The following is a 21454-nucleotide window of genomic DNA, read 5'->3' on the forward strand; positions in this document are numbered from 1 at the left end:
GTGGTTAATAGGAATATAAATTTGTTTTTTGTCTACTTTGGTACCGATCTATGGATATTTATAAAGTGGTTAATAGGAATATATATATATTGGACAAAATGCAAAAAGTCAGCATGAGAAAAGAAAAGGGAAAGAGCAAAATGAAGTATCCAGTTAAAGTTGTTCTTGGCCGGAGCACAATCTGTTTCTAATTCACATATTCCACATTTGCTCTGTAACCATCTTCACTGCAGGAGCTGAACTATTGTTATATCTCAGGAAGCTTCACTGCACTTGATTTGTGGATTTAATTCCCTTTATACCGACAAGTAGGTCATTGTGTTCTGATAAATACAGAGCACTGCATTGACTACAGCCAAAGCCAAAAAAGGGGACCTACAGGAACGTTAGGGTCCATATGAAGTGAATTCACTATAAAGAATGTGTTTTAAATGTATTATAGACTTCTAAATTTGAAGAAAAAAAAATTGCTTTACGGCTCATTAAACATTAGCTGGTAAGCGATATATTTGACAACTCCCAAATATTATTGCAAAGGTGTATTTTTTCTGCCAAAATTTAACATATAAGAGGGGGCAGAGGGACAGCAACTTTCCAATTTACCATGACAGTCCTTTAAAAATTAGTGTGTCTATAAGTTAGACAAATAAAGCTATATCACCCACTATGGTGCCCCTTAAACACAAATGTCAGACATACTTTTGGCAAATGAACAGAATGAATAGAATAGAAGGATATGACGCTACACTTGCATAAAAGGCTTGCTTCATTTGCCATCTTCGTCAAGATCATGAAATCTCATATATAGTTGGGACGTTTAAATTAGGTACAGAATATGCATTTATATAAAAGGTCAGAAAAACAGTGACATGTGTCACCTCTTGACACGTCTGATGGGTCAAGCGGAATCTGTAGGCGCTATATAAATAAAATAAATAAATAAATAAATAAGTGGGGAGTCTGATTTAGCAGAATTCTTATTTCTCATTTTGAGACAAGTTGACTAAATTACATAATAGATTTTTAATACACTAATTTCCTGTAACCCTTCATTACTGTAGTTAAAGTGCACCTGTCACTTTAAAAAAAAAAAAACTTTTGATACTAGAAACAATAAAAATTAAACAAAAAGGTGTAAAAAAAAGTCACGGTGTCTACAAAAGTCCAAATTATTTACATATCACATTATTTATCCTTCATAATGAATGCCAGGAGACATTGAGAACTGCTGTTATGTGATCACTTTGATGCTGAAAAACAATGGAACAAAAAAGTTAATAAATAATCATATGCATTACACAGGTACTAAGAACCAGGGATGTGCACAGGTTGACTAGAAAGGGGGCTTGAGCACCTGCCCTTTTGATGTTCCTCCTATAAGTGCCCTGGGCAGTCTGATTATGTGGGCATTTATATAAAGAATTATAAGAAGTATATATTTATTTTTTTTAGCTCAGCTCCTGCCCCCCAAAATGTCTTGGCATGTTCCTGCCAAGAACTATGGTGCAGCTTGAAAGAATAAAAAGCCCTAATACATAATACATCTACTTATGGAGACACAAAGCAATCTCATAAACTTGACAAAACGACATCATTGCCCCTCTGGACAATCAGGACAGGTGGAACGTTTAATAATAAAATAAAATAAAGTGATAACTCGCAATTAAGCAATCCGTGGACACACCACAGTGTGCTTTTTCTGTACTGCGGACAGAAGAACAATTGGTGGTCTCCTCCTGGGCCAATAAGGCCTACTCTAGAATCAAAAAAGAGTTTTCCTGCAATGGTGTACCTTGAAGGAGGTGTCTGCTGTGGATCTCCCTCTTTCCTCTATTTACAATTCCTGCAAGATGGATTAGACAAAGGTCTGAACTTTAAGGGTACACACTTCAGCTCTGTCTGTCAGAACCCTCTAATCAAAAGGTTACTTAAATGGGCACTGTCAAATAAAAACTTTTTATATGTTGTACATCTTGGCAAAACATTAACCTTTCTAATATACTTCATAAGAAAATTTTATTTCCTTTTTATAGAAATCATGGCTTATAAAATCATGGCTTTGTCCGAGCTGAAGCACAAGCATGGACAAAGTCCAGTAAGTGAGGATGAACTAGCACTCCTCTGTGTCCAATAGGACAGGAGAGAGCACAGCGGAGTGCTATCAGACATGAGAGAGCACAGAGGAGTACTATCAGACAGGGGAGAGCAAAGAGGAGTACTATCAGACCGGAGAGAGCCCAGAGGAGTCCAATCAGACAGGAGAGAGCAAAGAGGAGTCCTATCAGACAGGATAGAGCCCAGAGGAGTCCTATCAGACAGGAGAGAGCAAAGAGGAGTGCTATCAGACAGGAGAGAGCAAAGAGGAGTGCTATCAGACAGGAGAGAGCACAGAGGAGTGCTATCAGACAGGAGAGAGCACAGAGGAGTGCTATCAGACAGGAGAGAGCAAAGAGGAGTGCTATCAGACAGGAGAGAGCACAGAGGAGTGCTATCAGACATGAGAGAGCACAGAGGAGTGCTATCAGATATTAGAGAGCACAGAGAAGTGCTATCTGACCGGAGAGAGCACAGAAGAGTGCTATCTGACCGGAGAGAGCAAAGAGGAGTCCTATCAGACAGGAGAGAGCCCAGAGGAGTCCTATCAGACAGGAGAGAGCAAAGAGGAGTCCTATCAGACAGGATAGAGCCCAGAGGAGTCCTATCAGACAGGAGAGAGCAAAGAGGAGTCCTATCAGACAGGAGAGAGCACAGGGGAGTGCTATCAGACATAAAAGAGCACAGAGGAGTACTATCAGACAGGAGAGAGCCCAGAGGAGTCCTATCAGACAGGAGAGAGCACAGGGGAGTGCTATCAGACAGGAGAGAGCACAGATGAGTCCTATCAGACAGGAGAGAGCAAAGAGGAGTGCTATCAGACAGGAGAGAGCACAGGGGAGTGCTATCAGACAGGAGAGAGCACAGGGGAGTACTATCAGACAGGAGAGAGCACAGAGGAGTACTATCAGACATGAGAGAGCACAGGGGAGTGCTATCAGATATTAGAGAGCACAGAGAAGTGCTATCAGATGAGAGAGCACAGAAGAGTGCTATCTGACAGGAGTGAGCAAAGAGGAGTCCTATCAGACAGGAGAAAGCCCAGAGGAGTCCTATCAGACAGGAGAGAGCAAAGAGGAGTCCTATCAGACAGGATAGAGCCCAGAGGAGTCCTATCAGACAGGAGAGAGCAAGCAATAGTTTCTTTTCCCCCTTGTCCACTCTAGATATTTGTTGGTGGATCCCTAATCTAATATGTATGGGAGGCCTAATCGACAGTGTCCAATTACAAAACAGAAGACCAAACACTCTACCACTAATATGGCACTGCAATGTGTGTCACAGGGGTCTCTTGCCTCCCCATAGTATAAATACAATGGGTAATCTGTATTGTGGCAGAATACCTGTGCATATTTAAACTACAAATAAGAAAAAGACACTGCTATATAACGGGCTTACTGACATCAATGTCAGTTGTTGGTAAAACAAGGATTAAACATGCTGGATTTCAACATATAAAATCCTTTTCCTGAAGTTAAAAGATAAGCTTCTGCCAATGGTGCATGGTGGCATCTTTCCTTCGCTTTGTGTTCCCGGATGGCGCTGGTCTTCCTAGCGGGTCATTTAGTGTCAATAGTGTCTGAATTGCCTAGTCAAGTATAGTCAGATTTATTTCTCACTTGATTTAGATGATTAAAAAAGATATAAAGGTTATATAGCCTGCCTTGTTTGGAGCACCCCCTAACATCCAGGCAGCAGTATTATAGCTCTTGGCGCAGGTAGATAGCTAACAATACAGAGAAATAATTCATGTTAGCAACATGCTTCACACTATTTTTTGGCTATACATCATTGTTTATAAAATATAAGAGTTTTATGAAACTAGTTTGAAAGGTTTTCTTTTCTTCTAATCTTTGCATCTTATAGTCTGGTCTGGTCAAAAATGCAGCATATGCTGGTAAATAGAAATGTAATCCATGGAGGAGTTTGAGTTCCCTATGGTTGTCCTGTTCGGATATTAGATTTCTTCAGACAATATAAAACAAGGTTCTGATAGGTGAAGGATTTTATAAGTTTGTGAGGCCACCATTGATCTATATTGCATGTATACATAAATTTAGGTATTTAAAGGGGTTGCGTGCTGCCCTGCAGTTCGGAGCTCCGCTCACAGCGTCCGGAAGTTCATTACTCCGAACGCTGTGTGCGGGCTTCCATGTTCGCGGCCGCCGGGCGTGACGTCACGCCCGGTCCCTTCGTGACGTCTCGCCCGCCCCCTCAACAAAAGTCTATGGGAAGGGGGCGCGACCGCTGTCACGCCCCCTTCCCATAGACTTTGGTAGAGGAGGCGGGCGTGATGTCACGAGGAGGCGGGCGAGACGTTACGAAGGGGCCGGGGGCGTGACGTCACGCCCAGCGGCCGCGAACACGGAAGCCCGCACACAGCGTTCGGAGTAATGAACTTCCGGACGCTGTGAGCGGAGCTCCGAACTGCAGGGCAGCGCACAACCCCTTTAATTGGGCATTTGCTTTGTAGGAGTGTGTAAATGCCACATTTTTCATTTATGCTAATACACAATTTCAGCTTTAAAATGATGAGTAAATCAGAACTGGTCAAACACCAAATAGAATGTAGCAGCTGAAGGCTAAGGTCATATGCATAGTATGGAATAGGAAACACTTATTTCCTATAACACTTTCTTAACCCCTGGGGAGTTCTACAGAATTAAGCAGAACCACAGCAACAGATGTTTTACATTTCCCAGAAAGGGGTTGTCATCCTGCATGTAGCAGATAAGAACCATCATAGATATTACAAGAAGGGATTGCAAAATTCATTTTGCCTTAAGCAGCAATGCATCACAAATAAAGATACATACAGTATATCGTTTATTCTTATATTTGCACAAATGACATGCGGCTCTAACCACTTTCTGGAAACCCCATCTGAAAAAAGTTTCTCAAATATGATTCATTTCTTCCAATTTCTTTATTCCATATTTTTCCTGTCCTAACTTACTCTGCTGTGAAATGGGGTCTTCTTTAGCTCCTGTATAAAATCAGATTGTGTCAGGCAGTACATACGTAGCAACCAACTTCAGATCGGTCAGGTTTTTAATCTAAATCTGAACTGGCACTGAAATGAAGGCTGAAATAGTGTAAACATTTTGGTGGGACTTACTTTACCCCACTTTCCTACTTCTTATTGATATATTCATCACATTTCTGAAAGAATACATTTAGGCAGAGAACGCCTATCACAATGTTAGAACAGATATTTATGATTTGCTCCGGCCTGATGCTTCAGTCAACTTCTCAAAACCTCTGAAATATGTTTATGTATTCAAGGGGGATTTTTTTCATTTTTATTTTAACAGGATCTTTTTTCTGCTCTGGATGGAGTCAATATTGAAAAACACCCCGTGGCACATTGGAAGAGCTCAGCCGTAACACAAATAGCCATAGCATGACCTAGAGCCAAACTCTTGTGTGCAATACCTGGATTGTTTTAGTTTACTATTCTTTTGTAAGTATTTTCATATACATTTTCTCTACTTCTTTCCATACTGCTGCTTCTGAAGAGAAAGAAGAAGGATCTCTTTACTGTGTGCATATGAACAGTGAATAGAAGACATAGCAGCTAATCTCCACCCACTAGCTCAGAAATATATATATATATATATATATATATATATATATATATGCATTGCTTCACTAATCTAGTCTACAAATACTTTTGTGTTTTTATTATCTGCTGATTTTTGTAATAATAGATTGGAAAGTAGCTAAAGGGGTATTCCGGTTTATACCTCTTATCCTCTATCCAAAGGATAGGGGATAAGATGTATGATCTCAGGGGTCCCGCCGATGGGGCCCCCTGAAATCTCAGTGCACCTGTCACATCCCCTTCCCATAGACACAAATGGAGGGGCGTGGTGTGACGTCACTAGGGGGCATGGGCGTGATGTCACGTCCCCGTCTCGGAGGCAGTGCCCGGCACAGAATGCCAGGGGCTGCACCGAGATAGTGGGGACCTATGCGATCATACATCTTATCCCCTATCCTTTGGATAGGGGATAACATGTATAAATCTGGAATACCCCTTTAAAGAGACAAGACTCAAATGTTGATCTATTTATTAAAGAATAGGAAATGTCTTTTACAGGATCCCTCCTTTCTTTACTGTATCCAGCTGCCAACCCTACAAGACATATGTCTACTCTGTAACAGATCTACATATACTTCGTGGACAAATATTGTAGCTGAAGTATAACAATATTCCATATTTTCTATACTAGATGCAGGAATATTGGTCAACATATAAACACCACAACAATGACAACTGAAACCTATGAAGAATACAATCACACCGATCACTTTGATTATGACAGTTATGATGAAGTCTGCATGAAGCATGACATCCGAAGATTTGCTTCAGTTTTTCTCCCAGTTTTCTACTCTGTTGCATTTGTGGTTGGCATAGCTGGCAATTCTTTAGTGGTTGCCATTTATGCATACTATAAGAAAATTAAAACTAAGACTGATATCTACCTGCTGAATCTAGCAGTGGCGGATCTGCTGCTCCTCTTCACCCTTCCATTCTGGGCCGTAGATGCTTCCATTGGTTGGCAGTTCGGAAAAGCAATGTGCAAGATGACCTCTGCCTTGTACACTATAAACTTCAGTTCTGGTATGCAGTTCCTGGCTTGCATTAGCTTGGACAGATACTTTGCAGTGTTTAGAGTATCAACCCATCAAAACTTTAGAAGAAGATGCTGGGCAATTTGCCTCTTCGTATGGATCACTTCATTGTTGCTGAGCATCCCAGATTTACAATTCAGTGAGGTAAAGGAACACAATGGAAAGAATGCCTGTCTACCAACATATCCTAAAGATTCTGTAAAACAGGTTACTGCTTTCATTCAGATTCTTGAAACTGTATGCTGCTTTGTAATCCCATTTACTATCATGATGTACTGCTATTCTGCTATGGCCAAAGTCCTTGTTAAAACACCAAACATTAAAAGATCTCGGTCACTGAAGGTCTTAGTGGCAGTGGTGGGAATGTTTCTTATCACACAGCTGCCATACAATGCTGTTAAATTCTGGAGGGCCATTGATATAGTATATGCTTTGATAACAAGCTGCCAGATCAGCAAAACCATAGACATAATGATGCAGGTGACAAGTAGCATGGCCTTATTTCACTGTTGTCTCAATCCGCTACTTTATGCTTACATGGGGACTACATTTAAATCTTATGTTACTAAAACAGTGAAAAAGGTTGGCTCTTGGAGAAGACAAAGAACTCAGAGTGTTGAAGAGTATTCTATGTATTCTGACAATCATGTAGAGGAAACAAACAGTTTTTCTATCTAATTAGCTTTTAAGTTTTAATATACCTGTATAATAGTATGAGAAATCTATTGACATGTTATAAAAATGTGTTACCTTTCTTGTTAGTCTTCAGGTGGTGAACAAATTCCGTTACTTGGGGGTGGGGTTTTCTGCTTTTCTGGGAGATTTTCTACCCTTGAACGCCAAAACAACAGGGCGGCTTGGCGGCTATGAATATGCACAACTATTTCCTTGCCTCTCAGCTGGTGTATGTGGCCTGGTGGTTTGACCTGGATCTCTTTAATGAGAGTACGGCTCTGGCTGGTGCGCTCATGGGTTCGTATGAATCCCTTACTAGTACGTTGTACAGATATTCTCCCTCTTCGTCTTTACTAGGTCCCATTAAGACTGTGGCAGTGGTTTGGTCGGTGATGTCCACAGCCTGCTGTCTCTCCTAGAGCACCCCTGTGGGCGAATGTACATTTCCCTCATCTGCAGGGGTTGGAGGCGGTTGGGTTTTGGACCACCCATGGAGTCAATTTTGCCATTCACTTGTTTGGGGAGAACCACTTGTTCCCTTTGGTTTTAATGTCCATCAAGGTGCCTTTTATCGGTATCTCCAGCTGAGACATGCGGTTCATGCCATGCCCAGTTTGGCTCCCTGGAAGTTGCTCCTGCCTTTTCTGATGTGGAGTTGCTCCTGGGTACCACTGACCTCTCCAAGCCACTCACGCAGGCGTACGCATTACTCCAATACGTGGGGCCCAGTCCCTTTGCCCTAGCCTATCCTAAATGGGTGGAGGATGTGCCTACTTTGTCTGAGGATTAGTGGAAGGAGGTTGAAATTACTTATTATGCCACGGTAGTTAGTACTAGAAACCTGCTGATACAATCCTGCTTAATTCTACATGTCTATTATACTCCTGCTAAACTGAAACGTATTGGAGTTTCTCCCTCTGTGTTTTCGATGTTCGCTAGATGTGGTGGCATTTCTGCATGCAGTGTAGAGTTGTCCTTGTGTGGCTCCTTCTTGGGGAGCGGTGATGCAATTTTTGGCGGACCACTTAGACTTTCCGTTTATCCTGTCTCCCGAGGATTGCTTGCTGGATCTTGTTAATGGATTGGAGTTGGGCTCCCATAGACATATTCTTCTTAGTTTTCTTTGTTTTTGTGCACGCAAGGTCATTATTATGGCTTGGAAGGACACTACAACACCCCCTATCTCACGCTGGATCAGTCGGATTAAAAAGTATGTCCCGCTGTATCAAACCTTATATACCTGTCATAAGTGCCCCAAGAAGTTTAATAAAATCTGTATGTCCTGGTTGGTGTTGGAGGCTTCGACTGACCCTCCTGGGCAGGTACACTCGCCGGTCAGATTTAGTCTAAGCTTTCTGATGGGGAGGGGGGAATCTTTCTGGGGATTGAATGGCGAGTATATGGTTGTTTGTCTGTTGTTTCTTCTTCTTTACTCTTCACTTCTTTACTCCAGGGGTTGCGCAGAGCATGCCTCACTACTGATTTGATGCTGCTGCAGAATGAGGTTAACTAATTTCTGCTATTAATGTAGCATTCCTTGATGTATGCTTTCTTGTGGCAAGTTGTATGTGCTCTAGTCATCTGGGCACCACTGGCGTGGCTACCTGGAGTGTTGTTATTTTGTTTATTGTCATAATTTAAAATTGCAAAAATAAACACAAAAAAAATAATAAAAAATGTTACCTTTTAGGATTACTCCAGAAAAAACTGGTATACTATGTAATGCCAGTGTAAGGCCTGAGAAGGGGGGTGCATAACACCAAAGAGAGACATCATGCTCTTCCCCTTTATGTCCTGTACTAGGTATATTAACAGTATCAGAAATTACAAAAAAAACTACAAGATCAGAACCAGAACCCCTCCTACAGCTCCCAGACTGCTCCATCTGCTATCTCTATGGGATCAAGATATATAGTAGTTAAACACCTCCTCTGAGGCTGTGTTCACATATTGCCATTCTTGCAGTTTTTTCAGTTTTTGCTGTAATTTTTCCAAAAATGGAGATTGTACTGCAATTGAGCAAAATATGGTAAAACCATGTACTTTTTTGATGATTTAAAAAAAAAAAAAAAAACTGTGCCAAAACAGCTAAAATGCTGTCAAATGTGTAAAAATGTAATAAAAATTCAACGTGTAAACACAGCCTAAAGACTTCTTTTTGAAAACACCTCAATTGTGACAATAGATCTGCAGCTACGAGAGTGTCAGCAGCCGCATACTGGACCACCTGACACTGAAGCCTGGTGAGGAGCGAAGGAGGCATGGATAAGCTTTCTCTAGTTTATTTGGAAGCCTAGGCATATAGGTAAAAAATAACTGTTAAACTGGATAACCTCTTTAACTGTCAGGATGTAGATATTAAGATGGCATTGTATATGGATGATTTGTTTCTGTCTAAATAAAGTGTAACAATGTTTAGTTGTGTAATATATCTCATGTACAATAAAAAAAAAAAAAAAAAAAAGATACTGCTAATATTGCTGTTTTTATCGGCTGCATTTGTCAAACAGTGTGCTGAACTTCAAACTGGTAACTTGTCTGCATTTATTTAAAGCAGATCCGTCATCGGGAAAACAGAGGTGTAAATAAGCCTATGGCTTCTCATCATAGTTCCATAATACTTTCCAGCTCCAAGATACAGGTGAAACTCAAAAAAATTAGAATATCGTGCAAAGTTCATTTATTTCAGTAATGCAACTTAGGCTTCTTTCACTTTAGAAAATGACTCCGTTTTAAAGATCCGTACGAAGTTCCGTCTGAAAATCAGCTGTAAAACGGCAGTTCCAAAATCCTATACAGCAGTTAGAAAATCCCATTATTGTCTATGGGATTTTTCTAATAACCGTTTTAACCCGTTATTAACAACGGCCGTTATTTTGTGACGGAAGTTAGTAATGGGAGAAAGAATGCATGCACTATTTCTCCTGTTACTATCTTCCATCACAAAATAACGGCTGTTATTAATAACGGGCTATAACGGGTTAAAACGGCTAATAGAAAAATCCCATAGACTACAATGGAATTTTCTAACGGCCATATAGGATTTTGTAACTGCTGTTTCACAGCTGATTTTCAGACGGAACTTCGTACAGATCTTTAAAATTGAGTAATTTTGTGAAAGGGGCCTTAAAAGGTGAAACTAATATAAGAGAGACTCATTACATGCAAAGCAAGATAGTTCAAGTCGTGTTTGGTCATAATTGTGATGATTATGGCTTACAGCTCATGAAAACCCCAAATCCACAATATATGATATGATTTTGGGAGCCATATCATCTGCTGGTGTTGGTGCACTGGGCTTCATTAAGTCCAGGGTCAACGCATCCATCTACCAGGAGATTTTGGAGCACTTCATGCTTCCTTTCCTTTTATGTTGCATTACTGAAATACAATGAACTTTTGCATCACACATTTTTTTTTCGAGTTTCACCTGTATAAGCCTATTTGTTAATATGCAAATTAGGCTCAAAAGCCCAGGAGGCATTCCCCAGCATTGTAATAGCCTAGAAAAATCCAGCCCATGACCTCTTATTCACCATCTCTGTACCCAATTGCATCGTCCTACCTCATTTGGCTGACAGCCACTAGATAAAGAGGATATGGGTTGGACTTACCTGGGCTTTTGCCATGCTGGGCGTAGCATACCAACCATAGAAACAGGGTGCGCAGTTGCTATGGGGCCTGGCGAACTGGTCAGGTGATTTCACTGAAGCAGCCCATGGTTTGTGATCTATGGTCATGTGGCCAATTTTCAGACAGACCAGACAGGAATGTGTTCTGAATAATAAGGCTGCTTTCACACTATAAAATGAATCCGCTTTAAAGATCCGTTTGATGTTCCGTTATGAAAACCCTGAAAATCGGCCATTAAACGTCCGTTAGAAAATCCCATTATAGTCTATGGGATTTTTACATTATCCGTTTTAATCCGTTATGAATAACAGACGTTATTTTCTGACGGAAGATAGTAACGGGAGAAAAAGTGCATGCACTATTTCTTCCGTTCATTATCCAGTCACAAAATAACGTCCGTTATTCATAACGGACTATAACGGATTAAAACGGATAATGTAAAAATCCCATAGACCGTTAGAAAATCCCATTATAGTCTATGGGATTTTTACATTATCCGTTTTAATCCGTTATAGTCCGTTATGAATAACGGACGTTATTTTGTGACTGGATAATGAACGGAAGAAATAGTGCATGCACTTTTTCTCCCGTTACTATCTTCCGTCAGAAAATAACGTCTGTTATTCATAACGGATTAAAACGGATAATGTAAAAATCCCATAGACTATAATGGGATTTCCTAACGGACGTTTAATGGCCGATTTGCAGGGTTTTCATAACGGAACATCAACCGGATCTTTAAAACAGATGAATTTTATAGTGTGAAAGCAGCCTAAGTTCTTAATACACACTTGACCTTTTTTACAGACTAAAGTGTACACATATTTTTGTGATTACATCAGGGGGGGGGGGGGGGGGGGCTCTGAAACTAAACACTGTCCTCTGGTCTAAATCTGCAGAAAACTAAAAAAAGAGAAAATTTACAGCAGGCAACTATTTCTTAGCATAACACAGCGGAAAAGCACTTAAAGTTTACAGTATGTGTCAGGAAGGAATTAAATACAACTAGTCTGAAAGCTTCACAATAAAAAGAACAAAACAAGGGAAATCCTAAACATCTTATATCCCCAAAGGAAATCTTCATAACTTGCTTCATCTTTTCAAGAGTACAGATGGTGGTTATGATGCAAGAACACATGTATTCCTTATTTACTTTTGCATGATATATTTAGTTCCCACTTATAGAGGTCTTGCCATCCAAAATATATCTGCTGTATCTACAATGCCTTGCATACGTATTCAACTTTTCTACATTTTGAAAACATTTTGTATGTGCAGCTCACAACAAAAGTAAAGGAGGTGAATAGAGATGAGCGAACTTACAGTAAATTCGATTCGTCATGAACTTCTCGGCTCGGCAGTTGATGACTTTTCCTGCATAAATTAGTTCAGCTTTCAGGTGCTCCGGTGGGCTGGAAAAGGTGGATACAGTCCTAGGAAAGAGTCTCCAGCCCACCGGAGCACCTGAAAGCTGAACTAATTTATGCAGGAAAAGCCATCAACTGCCGAGCCGAGAAGTTCGTGACGAATCGAATTTACTGTAAATTCGCTCATCTCTAGAGATTAACTGAGATACAGTGGTCCCTCAAGTTACAATATTAATCGGTTCCAGGACGACCATTGTATGTTGAGACCATAACTCTATGGAAACCTGGTAATTTGTTCTGAAGCCACCAAAATGTCACCCAAAAAACAGGAAAATAGCGAGGAATAAAGAAAAATAAGTAGATAACTAATATAGATAAAGCAAGTCCTTACATATAAAAGTAAGAAAGAGCTGCTGGGAGCTGTAATCACGGTCAGTGTTTTCCCACCAGGGTGTCTCCAGCTGTTGCAAAACTACAACTCCCAGAATGCCCGGACAGCCGAAGGCTGTCCGGGCATGCTGGGAGTTGTAGTTTTGCAACAGCTGGAGGCACCCTGGTTGGGAAATGCTGGACTATGTAGAGGACAGGAGCTTCTTCAGGGTCAAAGTAACATGGAGCCGTCCTCAACTGGTGTTCAAAGGAGCAGCTAACCCTGGCACAGGTAAAGAGTAGTACATAACATGTAGTACTTCCCTGTACTGTAGGGGGCGCTATCAGCCAGTCAGTGCATGCACTTCAGTAATACAGGGGTTTTACCAGTAAAATGTCCATTCTGATTGGTCGGTTCTTCCGGGTATTGACACATTTCACAGATCTGGATTGTCCGTAGCATTGTATGTTGAGTCTGGTTTCAAGTTACAATGCTCCAGAAAAGACCATTGTATGTTGAAACTATTGTATGTTGAGGGATCACTGTACTCTCACACCCAAAAGAGTAATAAACAAATATATACTGAAAACAAAGATCTCTTAGTCCACAGTTTACCATCTATCAGGACTGATGTATAATGGATGTTTGTAACTCCCACAATATGGGAGCCTTCCAGACCAATTTATGGATAAATAATTATATTTATTTAAAATGCATGGACGATTGTATACTAACACAATAAAAAATAATAATATATTCACAAACCGCAGGGCCCTTCGGCTGTGTAAATTAAAATATTGCTTGTACCTCTACTTTTCACACAAATGTATCAGTAACCATTGGTTGCCCCAATATAAGCCATACAAAGTGGGTCAATTTGTTACGTATTTGGTGCTGTGTGCCTGTCCAAATGGTTAATATATAAAATACTAAATATGCGCATATAATGTATATATAAATATGCAAAGAGATAATTCCGATAGAAAAGAAAAGACATACAATATTTCAATACATATATGTCTTAAGAATCCCCAAGTCTTGCAAAGAAAAAAATATGCAATGTTCCTCTATATATTATCCACAAATCCTGTAAAAAATAATCTGCAGTGTCCACAAGTCCTGTAGAGTAGTGGGGTTCTATTACAAATGTCCAAAGCTTCTAAAACCAAACGCATTTCAGGGTAAATAGAAACAGATATAGTACCCTTTCCTATTTACCCCGAAACGCGTTTGGCTTCAGAAGCTTTGGACATTTGTAATAGAACCCCATTCACACTGAGAAAGAAAACCACTGCGGACATTGTATTTTTGTAAAATAATTTTTATCAAAGGACATTCTTCCCAATATAGCAAGCTAAGGAGAGAGATCCATTGAAGCCTGCAGAGTTGGGAATAACCTTATTGATATCATCATCCAGAATATATAATTAATCACTACTGGCACCAGCATTCCCAGAGAGAGAACGGGACCATCTCTGCAGAGCGCATACCCAACCCTCCCGATCAGCTGCCCTGCAATCAGCTTGCTCTCTTTACAGAGCGCACATCAAGCCCTCCCGATCAGCTGACCATCATACGTCACACGCCACCGGGAACTTGCACAGAGTGCACTTCTGACGCCGCCCCCAGCTAGAGGATCATGGCATCGCTATACCAGCTACTGAAACCTGCCCAGGCGTGAGTCGGGAGAGGTGAGTAACACTCGATGCCTGTCATTTCTCTGTACAGGTTTAAAACAGCGTGACTGTACAAGTGGTCCCTCAAGTTACAATATTAATTGGTTCCAGGATGAACATTGTATGTTGAAACCATTGTATGTTGAGACCATAACTCTATGGAAACCCGGTAATTGGTTCTGAAACTACCAAAATGTCATCCAAAAATAAAAAAAAATGTGAGGATTAAAGAAAAATAAGTAGATAACTAATATAGATAAAGCAAGTCCTTACATATAAAAGTAAGAAAGATCTGCTGGGAGCTGTAATCACTGTCTATGTCAGTGTTTCCCAACCAGGGGGCCTTCAGCTGTTGCAAAACGACAACTTCCAGCATGCCAGGACAGCCGTTGGGTGTCCGGGCATGCTGGAAGTTGTCGTTTTGCAACAACTGGAGGCACCCTGGTTGGGAAACAATGGTTTATGTAGAGGACAGGAGCTTCTTCAGGGTCCTATACAGTACACACAGTGTCCCAAATGGAGCCTCCTTTACTTGGTGTCCAAAAGAGCAGCTAACCCTGGTACAGGTAAGGAGTAGTACAGAACTTGTAGTTCCTCCCTGTACTGTAGGGGGCGCTACCTGACAGCCAGGCACTTCAGTAATAGAGGTGATTTACCAGTAAAATGCCAATTCTGATTGGTCGGTTCCTCCAGTTGTGACAAGTTTCACAAATCTGGACTTTCTGTAGCATTGTATGTTGAGTCTGGTTTCAAGTTACGATGGTCCAGCAAAAAACACTGTATGTTGAAACTATTGTATGTTGAGGCCATTGTAAGTTGAGGGATCACTGTATAGAGTAAGAACTCTCCTATCTTGCTTTACAGGATTTGCATAATTTAAAGGCATATAACTGCCAGTCATCTGGTGTCCTCTTTACAGGATTTGTGGACACTGCAGATTATTTTTTACAGGATTTGTGGACACTGCAGATTATTTTTTACAGGATTTGTGGACACTGCAGATTATTTTTTACAGGATTTGTGGACACTGCAGATTATTTTTTACAGGATTTGCAGACAATATATAGAGGAACATTGCATATTTTTTTCTTTGCAGGACTTGTGGATACTTAAAGCATACCTGTCAGATCACCCATTCACCCCCAAAAAAATAAAATAAAAACTGTTATCTGTTGCTCAGTGTCTCATTCTGATCACGTACATATCATTGTTATGTGTCTATGACCTATTTCTCTCAGAATTAGCTTTATTTCTGAATCTCCTTAATGTTTTCGAGCAGAAGCAGGGGGGTGGGTCCCTTTCTTCTCCTCAGGTGATAACCACTCCCCCTTCTCCCCCTCCCTCCCTCTCCTCAGTCACTGGTCTTGGGAGTGAGCATCTGTAACCCTTTCCTTTCTGAGTTTATGTTATACACACACTGTGTGCTTACAGCTTTTGCAAAACTACAGCTCCCAGCATGCCCACACATCCTTTGGAGTTGTAGTTTTGCAACAGCTGGAGGCATATGATAGGTAAAACTCAGATTTACAGCACTGTTGCTGCAGGCTGTGTTCCTCCTACCGTTGCAAAACTACAACTCCCAGCATGCCCACACATCATTTCGCTGTGCAGGCATGCAGGGAGATTTAGGACTGCAACAGCTGGAGGCATATGATTGTAGTCCTCCTGTATTAGATACACACACACACACACACTGACTTTATTTATTCATACACATGCACATTACCTAGACAACACAGATTTACACACACATACATATATATCCACACACACACACATCTATACAGGCAGGGACACTTTTTAGACAAAAAATCCTCCATTCAGTCCCCATCTTCAGTCACCAGGTTCTTTCATCATCTGCTCACAGGCAGCAGTGTACTCCTGCCCCTCCCCCCTCTCCTCACACAGGAGACTGTGAAGTAAACACAGAGAGTGTGGGAGCCGATCACAGCAGCTTTAGATCTGCAGACCTGTCAATCATGAAGTGGGTCCATGATGTAGGTGATGACGACTGGACACAGCCAGGCTGGTATGTATCCCAGGAGGCAGGGGGGACAGTTGTTTGACTGGCTTTCCAGTATGAAATACTGAAAATTCTTTAATGAAAGCAATTACAAAACCTATTGGTTTTGCATGCTTTACGACATATCAAAAGTTTTTATATCTGGCAGTGCCCATTTAAGACATATATGTAAAGAAATATTGTGTGTGGACTGTGGACTGAGAAATCTTTGTTTTCAGTACATATTTTTCTACATTTTGTCATGATAAAACCTTAGATTTAAAATTATTTAATTGTAATTTTATGTAATGGACCAACATAAAATAGTACAATGCAAATACACATGTGAAGACCTCAGTTTGTTAGAGAGCATTACTGAACATACAGCAGCATGAAGCCCAAGGAACTCAACAAACAGGTCAGGGATAAAGTTGTGGAGACATACAAAGCAGGGTAGGTTCTAAAAATATCTCCAGCTTTGAACATCTCACGGTACACCATAAAAACCATCATCAAAAAATAGAAAGAATATGGCACAACTGCAGACCTACCAGGAAAAGGCCATCTACCCAAACTAAAAGGCTGGGCAAGGAGAAAATGAATCTGAGTAGCAACCAAGAGGCCCATGGTAATTCTGGAGGAGCTGCAAAGCTGAGTTGGAAGAATCTGTCCACAGGACCACTATTAGCCATGTAGCAATGAGTGGAAAAATAAAGCTGTTGTTGAAAGTGAGCCACAAGAAATCCTGTTTGGAATTTGCCACAAATAATGTTGGAGACACCACAAACACATGGAAGAAGATGGTGCTCAGGTCAGATAAGACCCAAAATTGAACTTTTTGACCTCAGTACAAAATGAAATCCTAACATTGCTCATTACCCTTAACACACCAGTCACACCAGAGGACAAGATCTGAGGCTCAGCTGAGGGAATGTGATGCTGAGGTTGTACTTAAAAGTATTATGCATGTTGTGCTGGTCAGATGGTAAAACTCTATTTTAACCTATTTGAATTCCAGTTTGTAATGGAAGCAAAATGGGCACTACATGCAAGGTGCTGTATTTGATTTCTTCCATCCATGCCTAGAATAAAGGGGTAGCTTTTCTATGAATCAGTGCCACTTCTGACCAGGCATAGCAAAATGTAATACAAGTGTGGTGAAGCTCCAATACAGCAACAAATTGGAAATATGTTGGAAACGACCACTTCTTCTCGATACTCTTCAATCAGCATCGGAGCATTGGGTTGGATCTGAATAGCTGGATCTCATCATTAAAGACTGAGGTGAGAATAAGTATCATGGACAAAAACTCATCCCCGCATATCTGCAGGATAGGGGTCTAAGTGCTGGGCCCCCCCACAATCTCCTGTATGGAGCCCCGGCTCTCCTCCAAATCGACGCGTCACGACCCCTCCATAAAGCTCTATGGGCTATATGGAGGGGGTATGGTGGCCCCCGCTTCGGGCGGGGGTCTTGACATGCCGCTGAGGAGGAGAGCCGGGGCTCCATACAGGAGATTGCGGGGGGCCCCAGCACTCAGACCCCCTGCGATCTAAAACTTATGCCCTATCCTGCGGATAGGGGAGATGTTTTTGTCCATGATACTACTACTTTAAATTCAGTGCAAAGTATTTTTTTTTTTTTGATGACTGTATTTGTGAAGCTCACTATAGCTAAACTGGAATTTTAACGGAGGTCGTCATGACCATAGAGTCATTTTTAGTTGAATAACAGGATGATACAAACTTCTAACACATTATATCCGGTTTTGAAGTTAGGATACACGAACTAGGGTGGAAAAAGGATGGGTGTGCAGAGATTTATTCCCCTCCAGGAATAAACACTTAGACTACACCATGGTGAACATTAATGACCTTTGACTAAGAAGAGAACGAAATATGTCTGTGTTGCCAAGGTGAGAAAGAAAAAAAGATTTGCATTAATCAAATATATTTTCAAAATTCAAGTGAAGCCCAGCATGAATTTTACCTGGTGGCCACCTAGATTTATTTAAAAACGCAGTGATGAAAGATGTGAAATCTATAATCTACCAGGATAAACACCCTAATTTGACACCTAAAGAAACTCAAGCCCTTAGAGATTTAAAATCAAGGGATGATATAGTCATTATAAGAGCAGATAAGGGGGGGAGCGTAGTCCTTATGTACAAAGAAATGTATAATAAAGAAGCCGAAAGGCAATTAAAGGACACCTCTACATATACCCCCCTTAAAAAAGACCCCACATTTAAAATACTTAATGATTTAAAATCCTTCTTACATAGAAAAGTAACAGAAGGTATAGTATCTAATAAAAATGCGGAGAAACTAATTCCCGATTCACCCAAACCACCATCATGGTACCACCTCCCTAAAGTACATAAGGGACAGAGCCCCCCCCGGGCAGACCAATAGTCTCGGGGGTGGGCTCAGTCACCGAACATTTATCCCACTACACAGACTGGTTATTACGTCCTTTGTTAACAGCTATACCAGCTTATATTAAGGACACTCAACACCTACTTCAGTTAGTGGGAGATTTAAAATGGGAGACAGGATGGTTATTATGTTCAATTGATGTCGTAAGTTTATACACCCGGATCCCCCATGAAGCGGGGGTCAGGGCAGTACGACATTTTCTGGAAAGCACAGATAAAACAACAGAGTACATCAACTTCGTCTGCGAATCCTTACATTTTATTTTGACAAACAGTACATTTAAATATGAGGAGGAGTGGTACAGACAGGACACCGGGACCCCGATGGGGACACCGGTGTCCTGTACATACGCTAATATCTTCCTAGCAATGTTAGAAAATAATTATGTTTATTCAAGTAATAACCCTTTCATTCAGTATATTCAGTCATATTCGAGATTCGTGGATGACATCTTGATAATTTGGTCAGGGACTGAGTCCCAGTTTCAAGAATTTGTCACATACCTAAATAACACTAATGACATGAATATGTCCTTTACGTCCCAAGTAGGGGGAGAATCAATAGAGTTCCTAGATGTTCGCTTGTTAGCAACAGATAACAATATAACAAGTGAAGGTTACCGTAAAAGTGTAGCTAAAAACACAATACTACACTATGAAAGTTCACACCCAGAATGTGTCAAAAAGGGAATTCCGTATGGACAATTTGTCCGGCTAAAAAGAAATAATACATCAGAAAACATGTATAAAATCCAAGCAGACGAATTACAAAGTAGATTAAAAGAAAGGAAATATCCTGATACAATGTTAATAACAGCTAGAAAAAGAGCAGATCATTTAAATAGGGAGGACCTACTTAAGTCGAAAAACAGAAAAAAGAGAAGCGAAGAAGAGAAGAGGTTTATATTTACATTCAAAAATTCACCAGTGAACAAAGTGATTGAGCAAGCGATTAGGAGTAACTGGTTTATAATAGAAGGAGACGAGGACCTGAGAAATGTAGCTAAAAGGAAACCACTTATAGCATATAAAAAAAATAAAACATTAGGTGATGCTTTGAAAAATCAAACAAATAAATCCAGAATTACAAAAGGATCTTGGTTTAATGATATAGTCCCTGTAGGTAACTACCAATGCAGAAGTTGTAATTATTGTAAACTGAATAATGGTCTAAAAACTATGCGCATAGGATCCGTAACCCACACGGTAAAGACCCTCATTACTTGTCGCACAAAATATGTTGTGTATGTAATATTCTGCCCGTGCGGCTTTTTTTATGTGGGCAAAACTATCAGACCTTTATTTAATCGCATACGCGAATATATTTATTCTTTACGCACCCGTAAAGGTGCGCCGCCTCTGATTAACCACATAGTTGAAGCGCACGGAGCTGATCCAGAAGTTATATCCTTTGCAGGAATAGAAAGAGTGGAGCATAGACCAGGTATACCACGTGACAAGTATTTACTTCAGAGAGAAACCTATTGGATTTTAAAAACAGAAGCAACTGGCCCTTTGGGTCTGAATGATCGAGTTGATCTAGCCCCATGTTTTTAAAAGTTACGTTTCTACACAGTTTTGTATTTCATGATTTTATTTCTATAGATGGATTAATACCTTTTAGGGTTACCACCCATCTTTCCCGTCACTGACTACGTGTCACCAGGTGATAGGTTAGTAGGAAGCCCTTACCTGTATTTAGAGCCACGAGTTAGTTATTCAGCATAGGCCAGACGAAGCATGTAGAACATGTGAAACGGTCCCGTAGCCAGACAGCTGTACCCCCTGTACGTCTTTTCTCTCCCCATGCATGTGAGTACTAATAAAGAAGAAACTGCTTGAAAATCAGCTCCGGTGAGTCGCCGACTTCTTTCTTATTCTACTGTTATAAGACTACTGCATCACGTTCAGTCAGAGCACCACCAAGGTTTCACAGAAGCAGCCTAACCAGTTACCCTTTTTCCACGAGTCCTATGATCACAGACTGAGTAGTGCCGATCCACCTGTCTATTTTATTTGTGTTTACCTATACCTGACTTTACATAGTTTTTGGGAACTCAAAATATGTTTTACTCACCACTACTCCACCACTTCTTTCCATTTACTATGTAGCTCTCGCCATCTCTGATGAGGCTGCACTCCATGTTGGTGGCATCACTGGAAGCTACATCAGGCTCTAAAAATGGGAAATATAATGCTGGTCAATTATAGTGTTCTTGTGTAGTAATGGATCTTAGTATCTGAGAAGTATTAGGCAATGTTCACACAATTAATTTTCTGTGCGGAATTCCGCATGGAGATTTCGCAGCAGCAGAGTCCCATTGATTTTAATGGGATCTGCAGCGTTTTTCACATAGGAGAATTTCCACGCTGGAAACATCTGGCGCGGAAATTCAAATTCCGGTGTCCACCGAAAGAATAAACATGTCTATTCTTTTTGCGGACTCCTCACGAAAATGTATTGCCGTCTATGAGACGGCGCATTTCCGAGCGGTCCTAGCGCCGGCATGTTCCGTCAGAGCACTGCTGTCAAGGGAATGCCTGCACAGACATTTCTTCCG

General features: G+C 40.8%; 2 protein-coding genes across 7 annotated transcripts in view; one reads left to right on the plus strand and one right to left on the minus strand.

Annotated features, from left to right (window-relative positions):
• ACKR4 (atypical chemokine receptor 4) overlaps positions 1-9084 on the plus strand; it is a 30753-nt gene extending 21669 nt beyond the window's left edge. For 2 of the 3 annotated variants that reach the window (XM_056520639.1, XM_056520638.1), the window contains exons 2-3: positions 5409-5557; positions 6330-9084. In XM_056520639.1, coding sequence (XP_056376614.1) covers positions 6367-7410 — 1044 coding nt within the window. In that variant the 5' untranslated portion in view covers positions 5409-5557; positions 6330-6366 and the 3' untranslated portion in view covers positions 7411-9084. Of the gene's footprint in view, positions 1-1599; positions 1620-5408; positions 5558-6329 lie in introns of those variants that run through there. The other variant, XM_056520640.1, reaches the window with a different exon arrangement.
• The window catches only part of ACAD11 (acyl-CoA dehydrogenase family member 11), an 83476-nt gene that overhangs the window by 21910 nt on the left and 40112 nt on the right, over positions 1-21454 (minus strand). For all 4 annotated transcript variants that reach the window (XM_056520630.1, XM_056520631.1, XM_056520633.1 and 1 more), the window contains one exon: positions 20971-21069. In XM_056520630.1, coding sequence (XP_056376605.1) covers positions 20971-21069 — 99 coding nt within the window. The remainder of the gene's footprint in view (positions 1-20970; positions 21070-21454) is intronic.

This window comes from Hyla sarda, chromosome 5 (genome assembly GCF_029499605.1).
Source record: "Hyla sarda isolate aHylSar1 chromosome 5, aHylSar1.hap1, whole genome shotgun sequence".
Lineage (NCBI taxonomy): Eukaryota > Metazoa > Chordata > Amphibia > Anura > Hylidae > Hyla > Hyla sarda.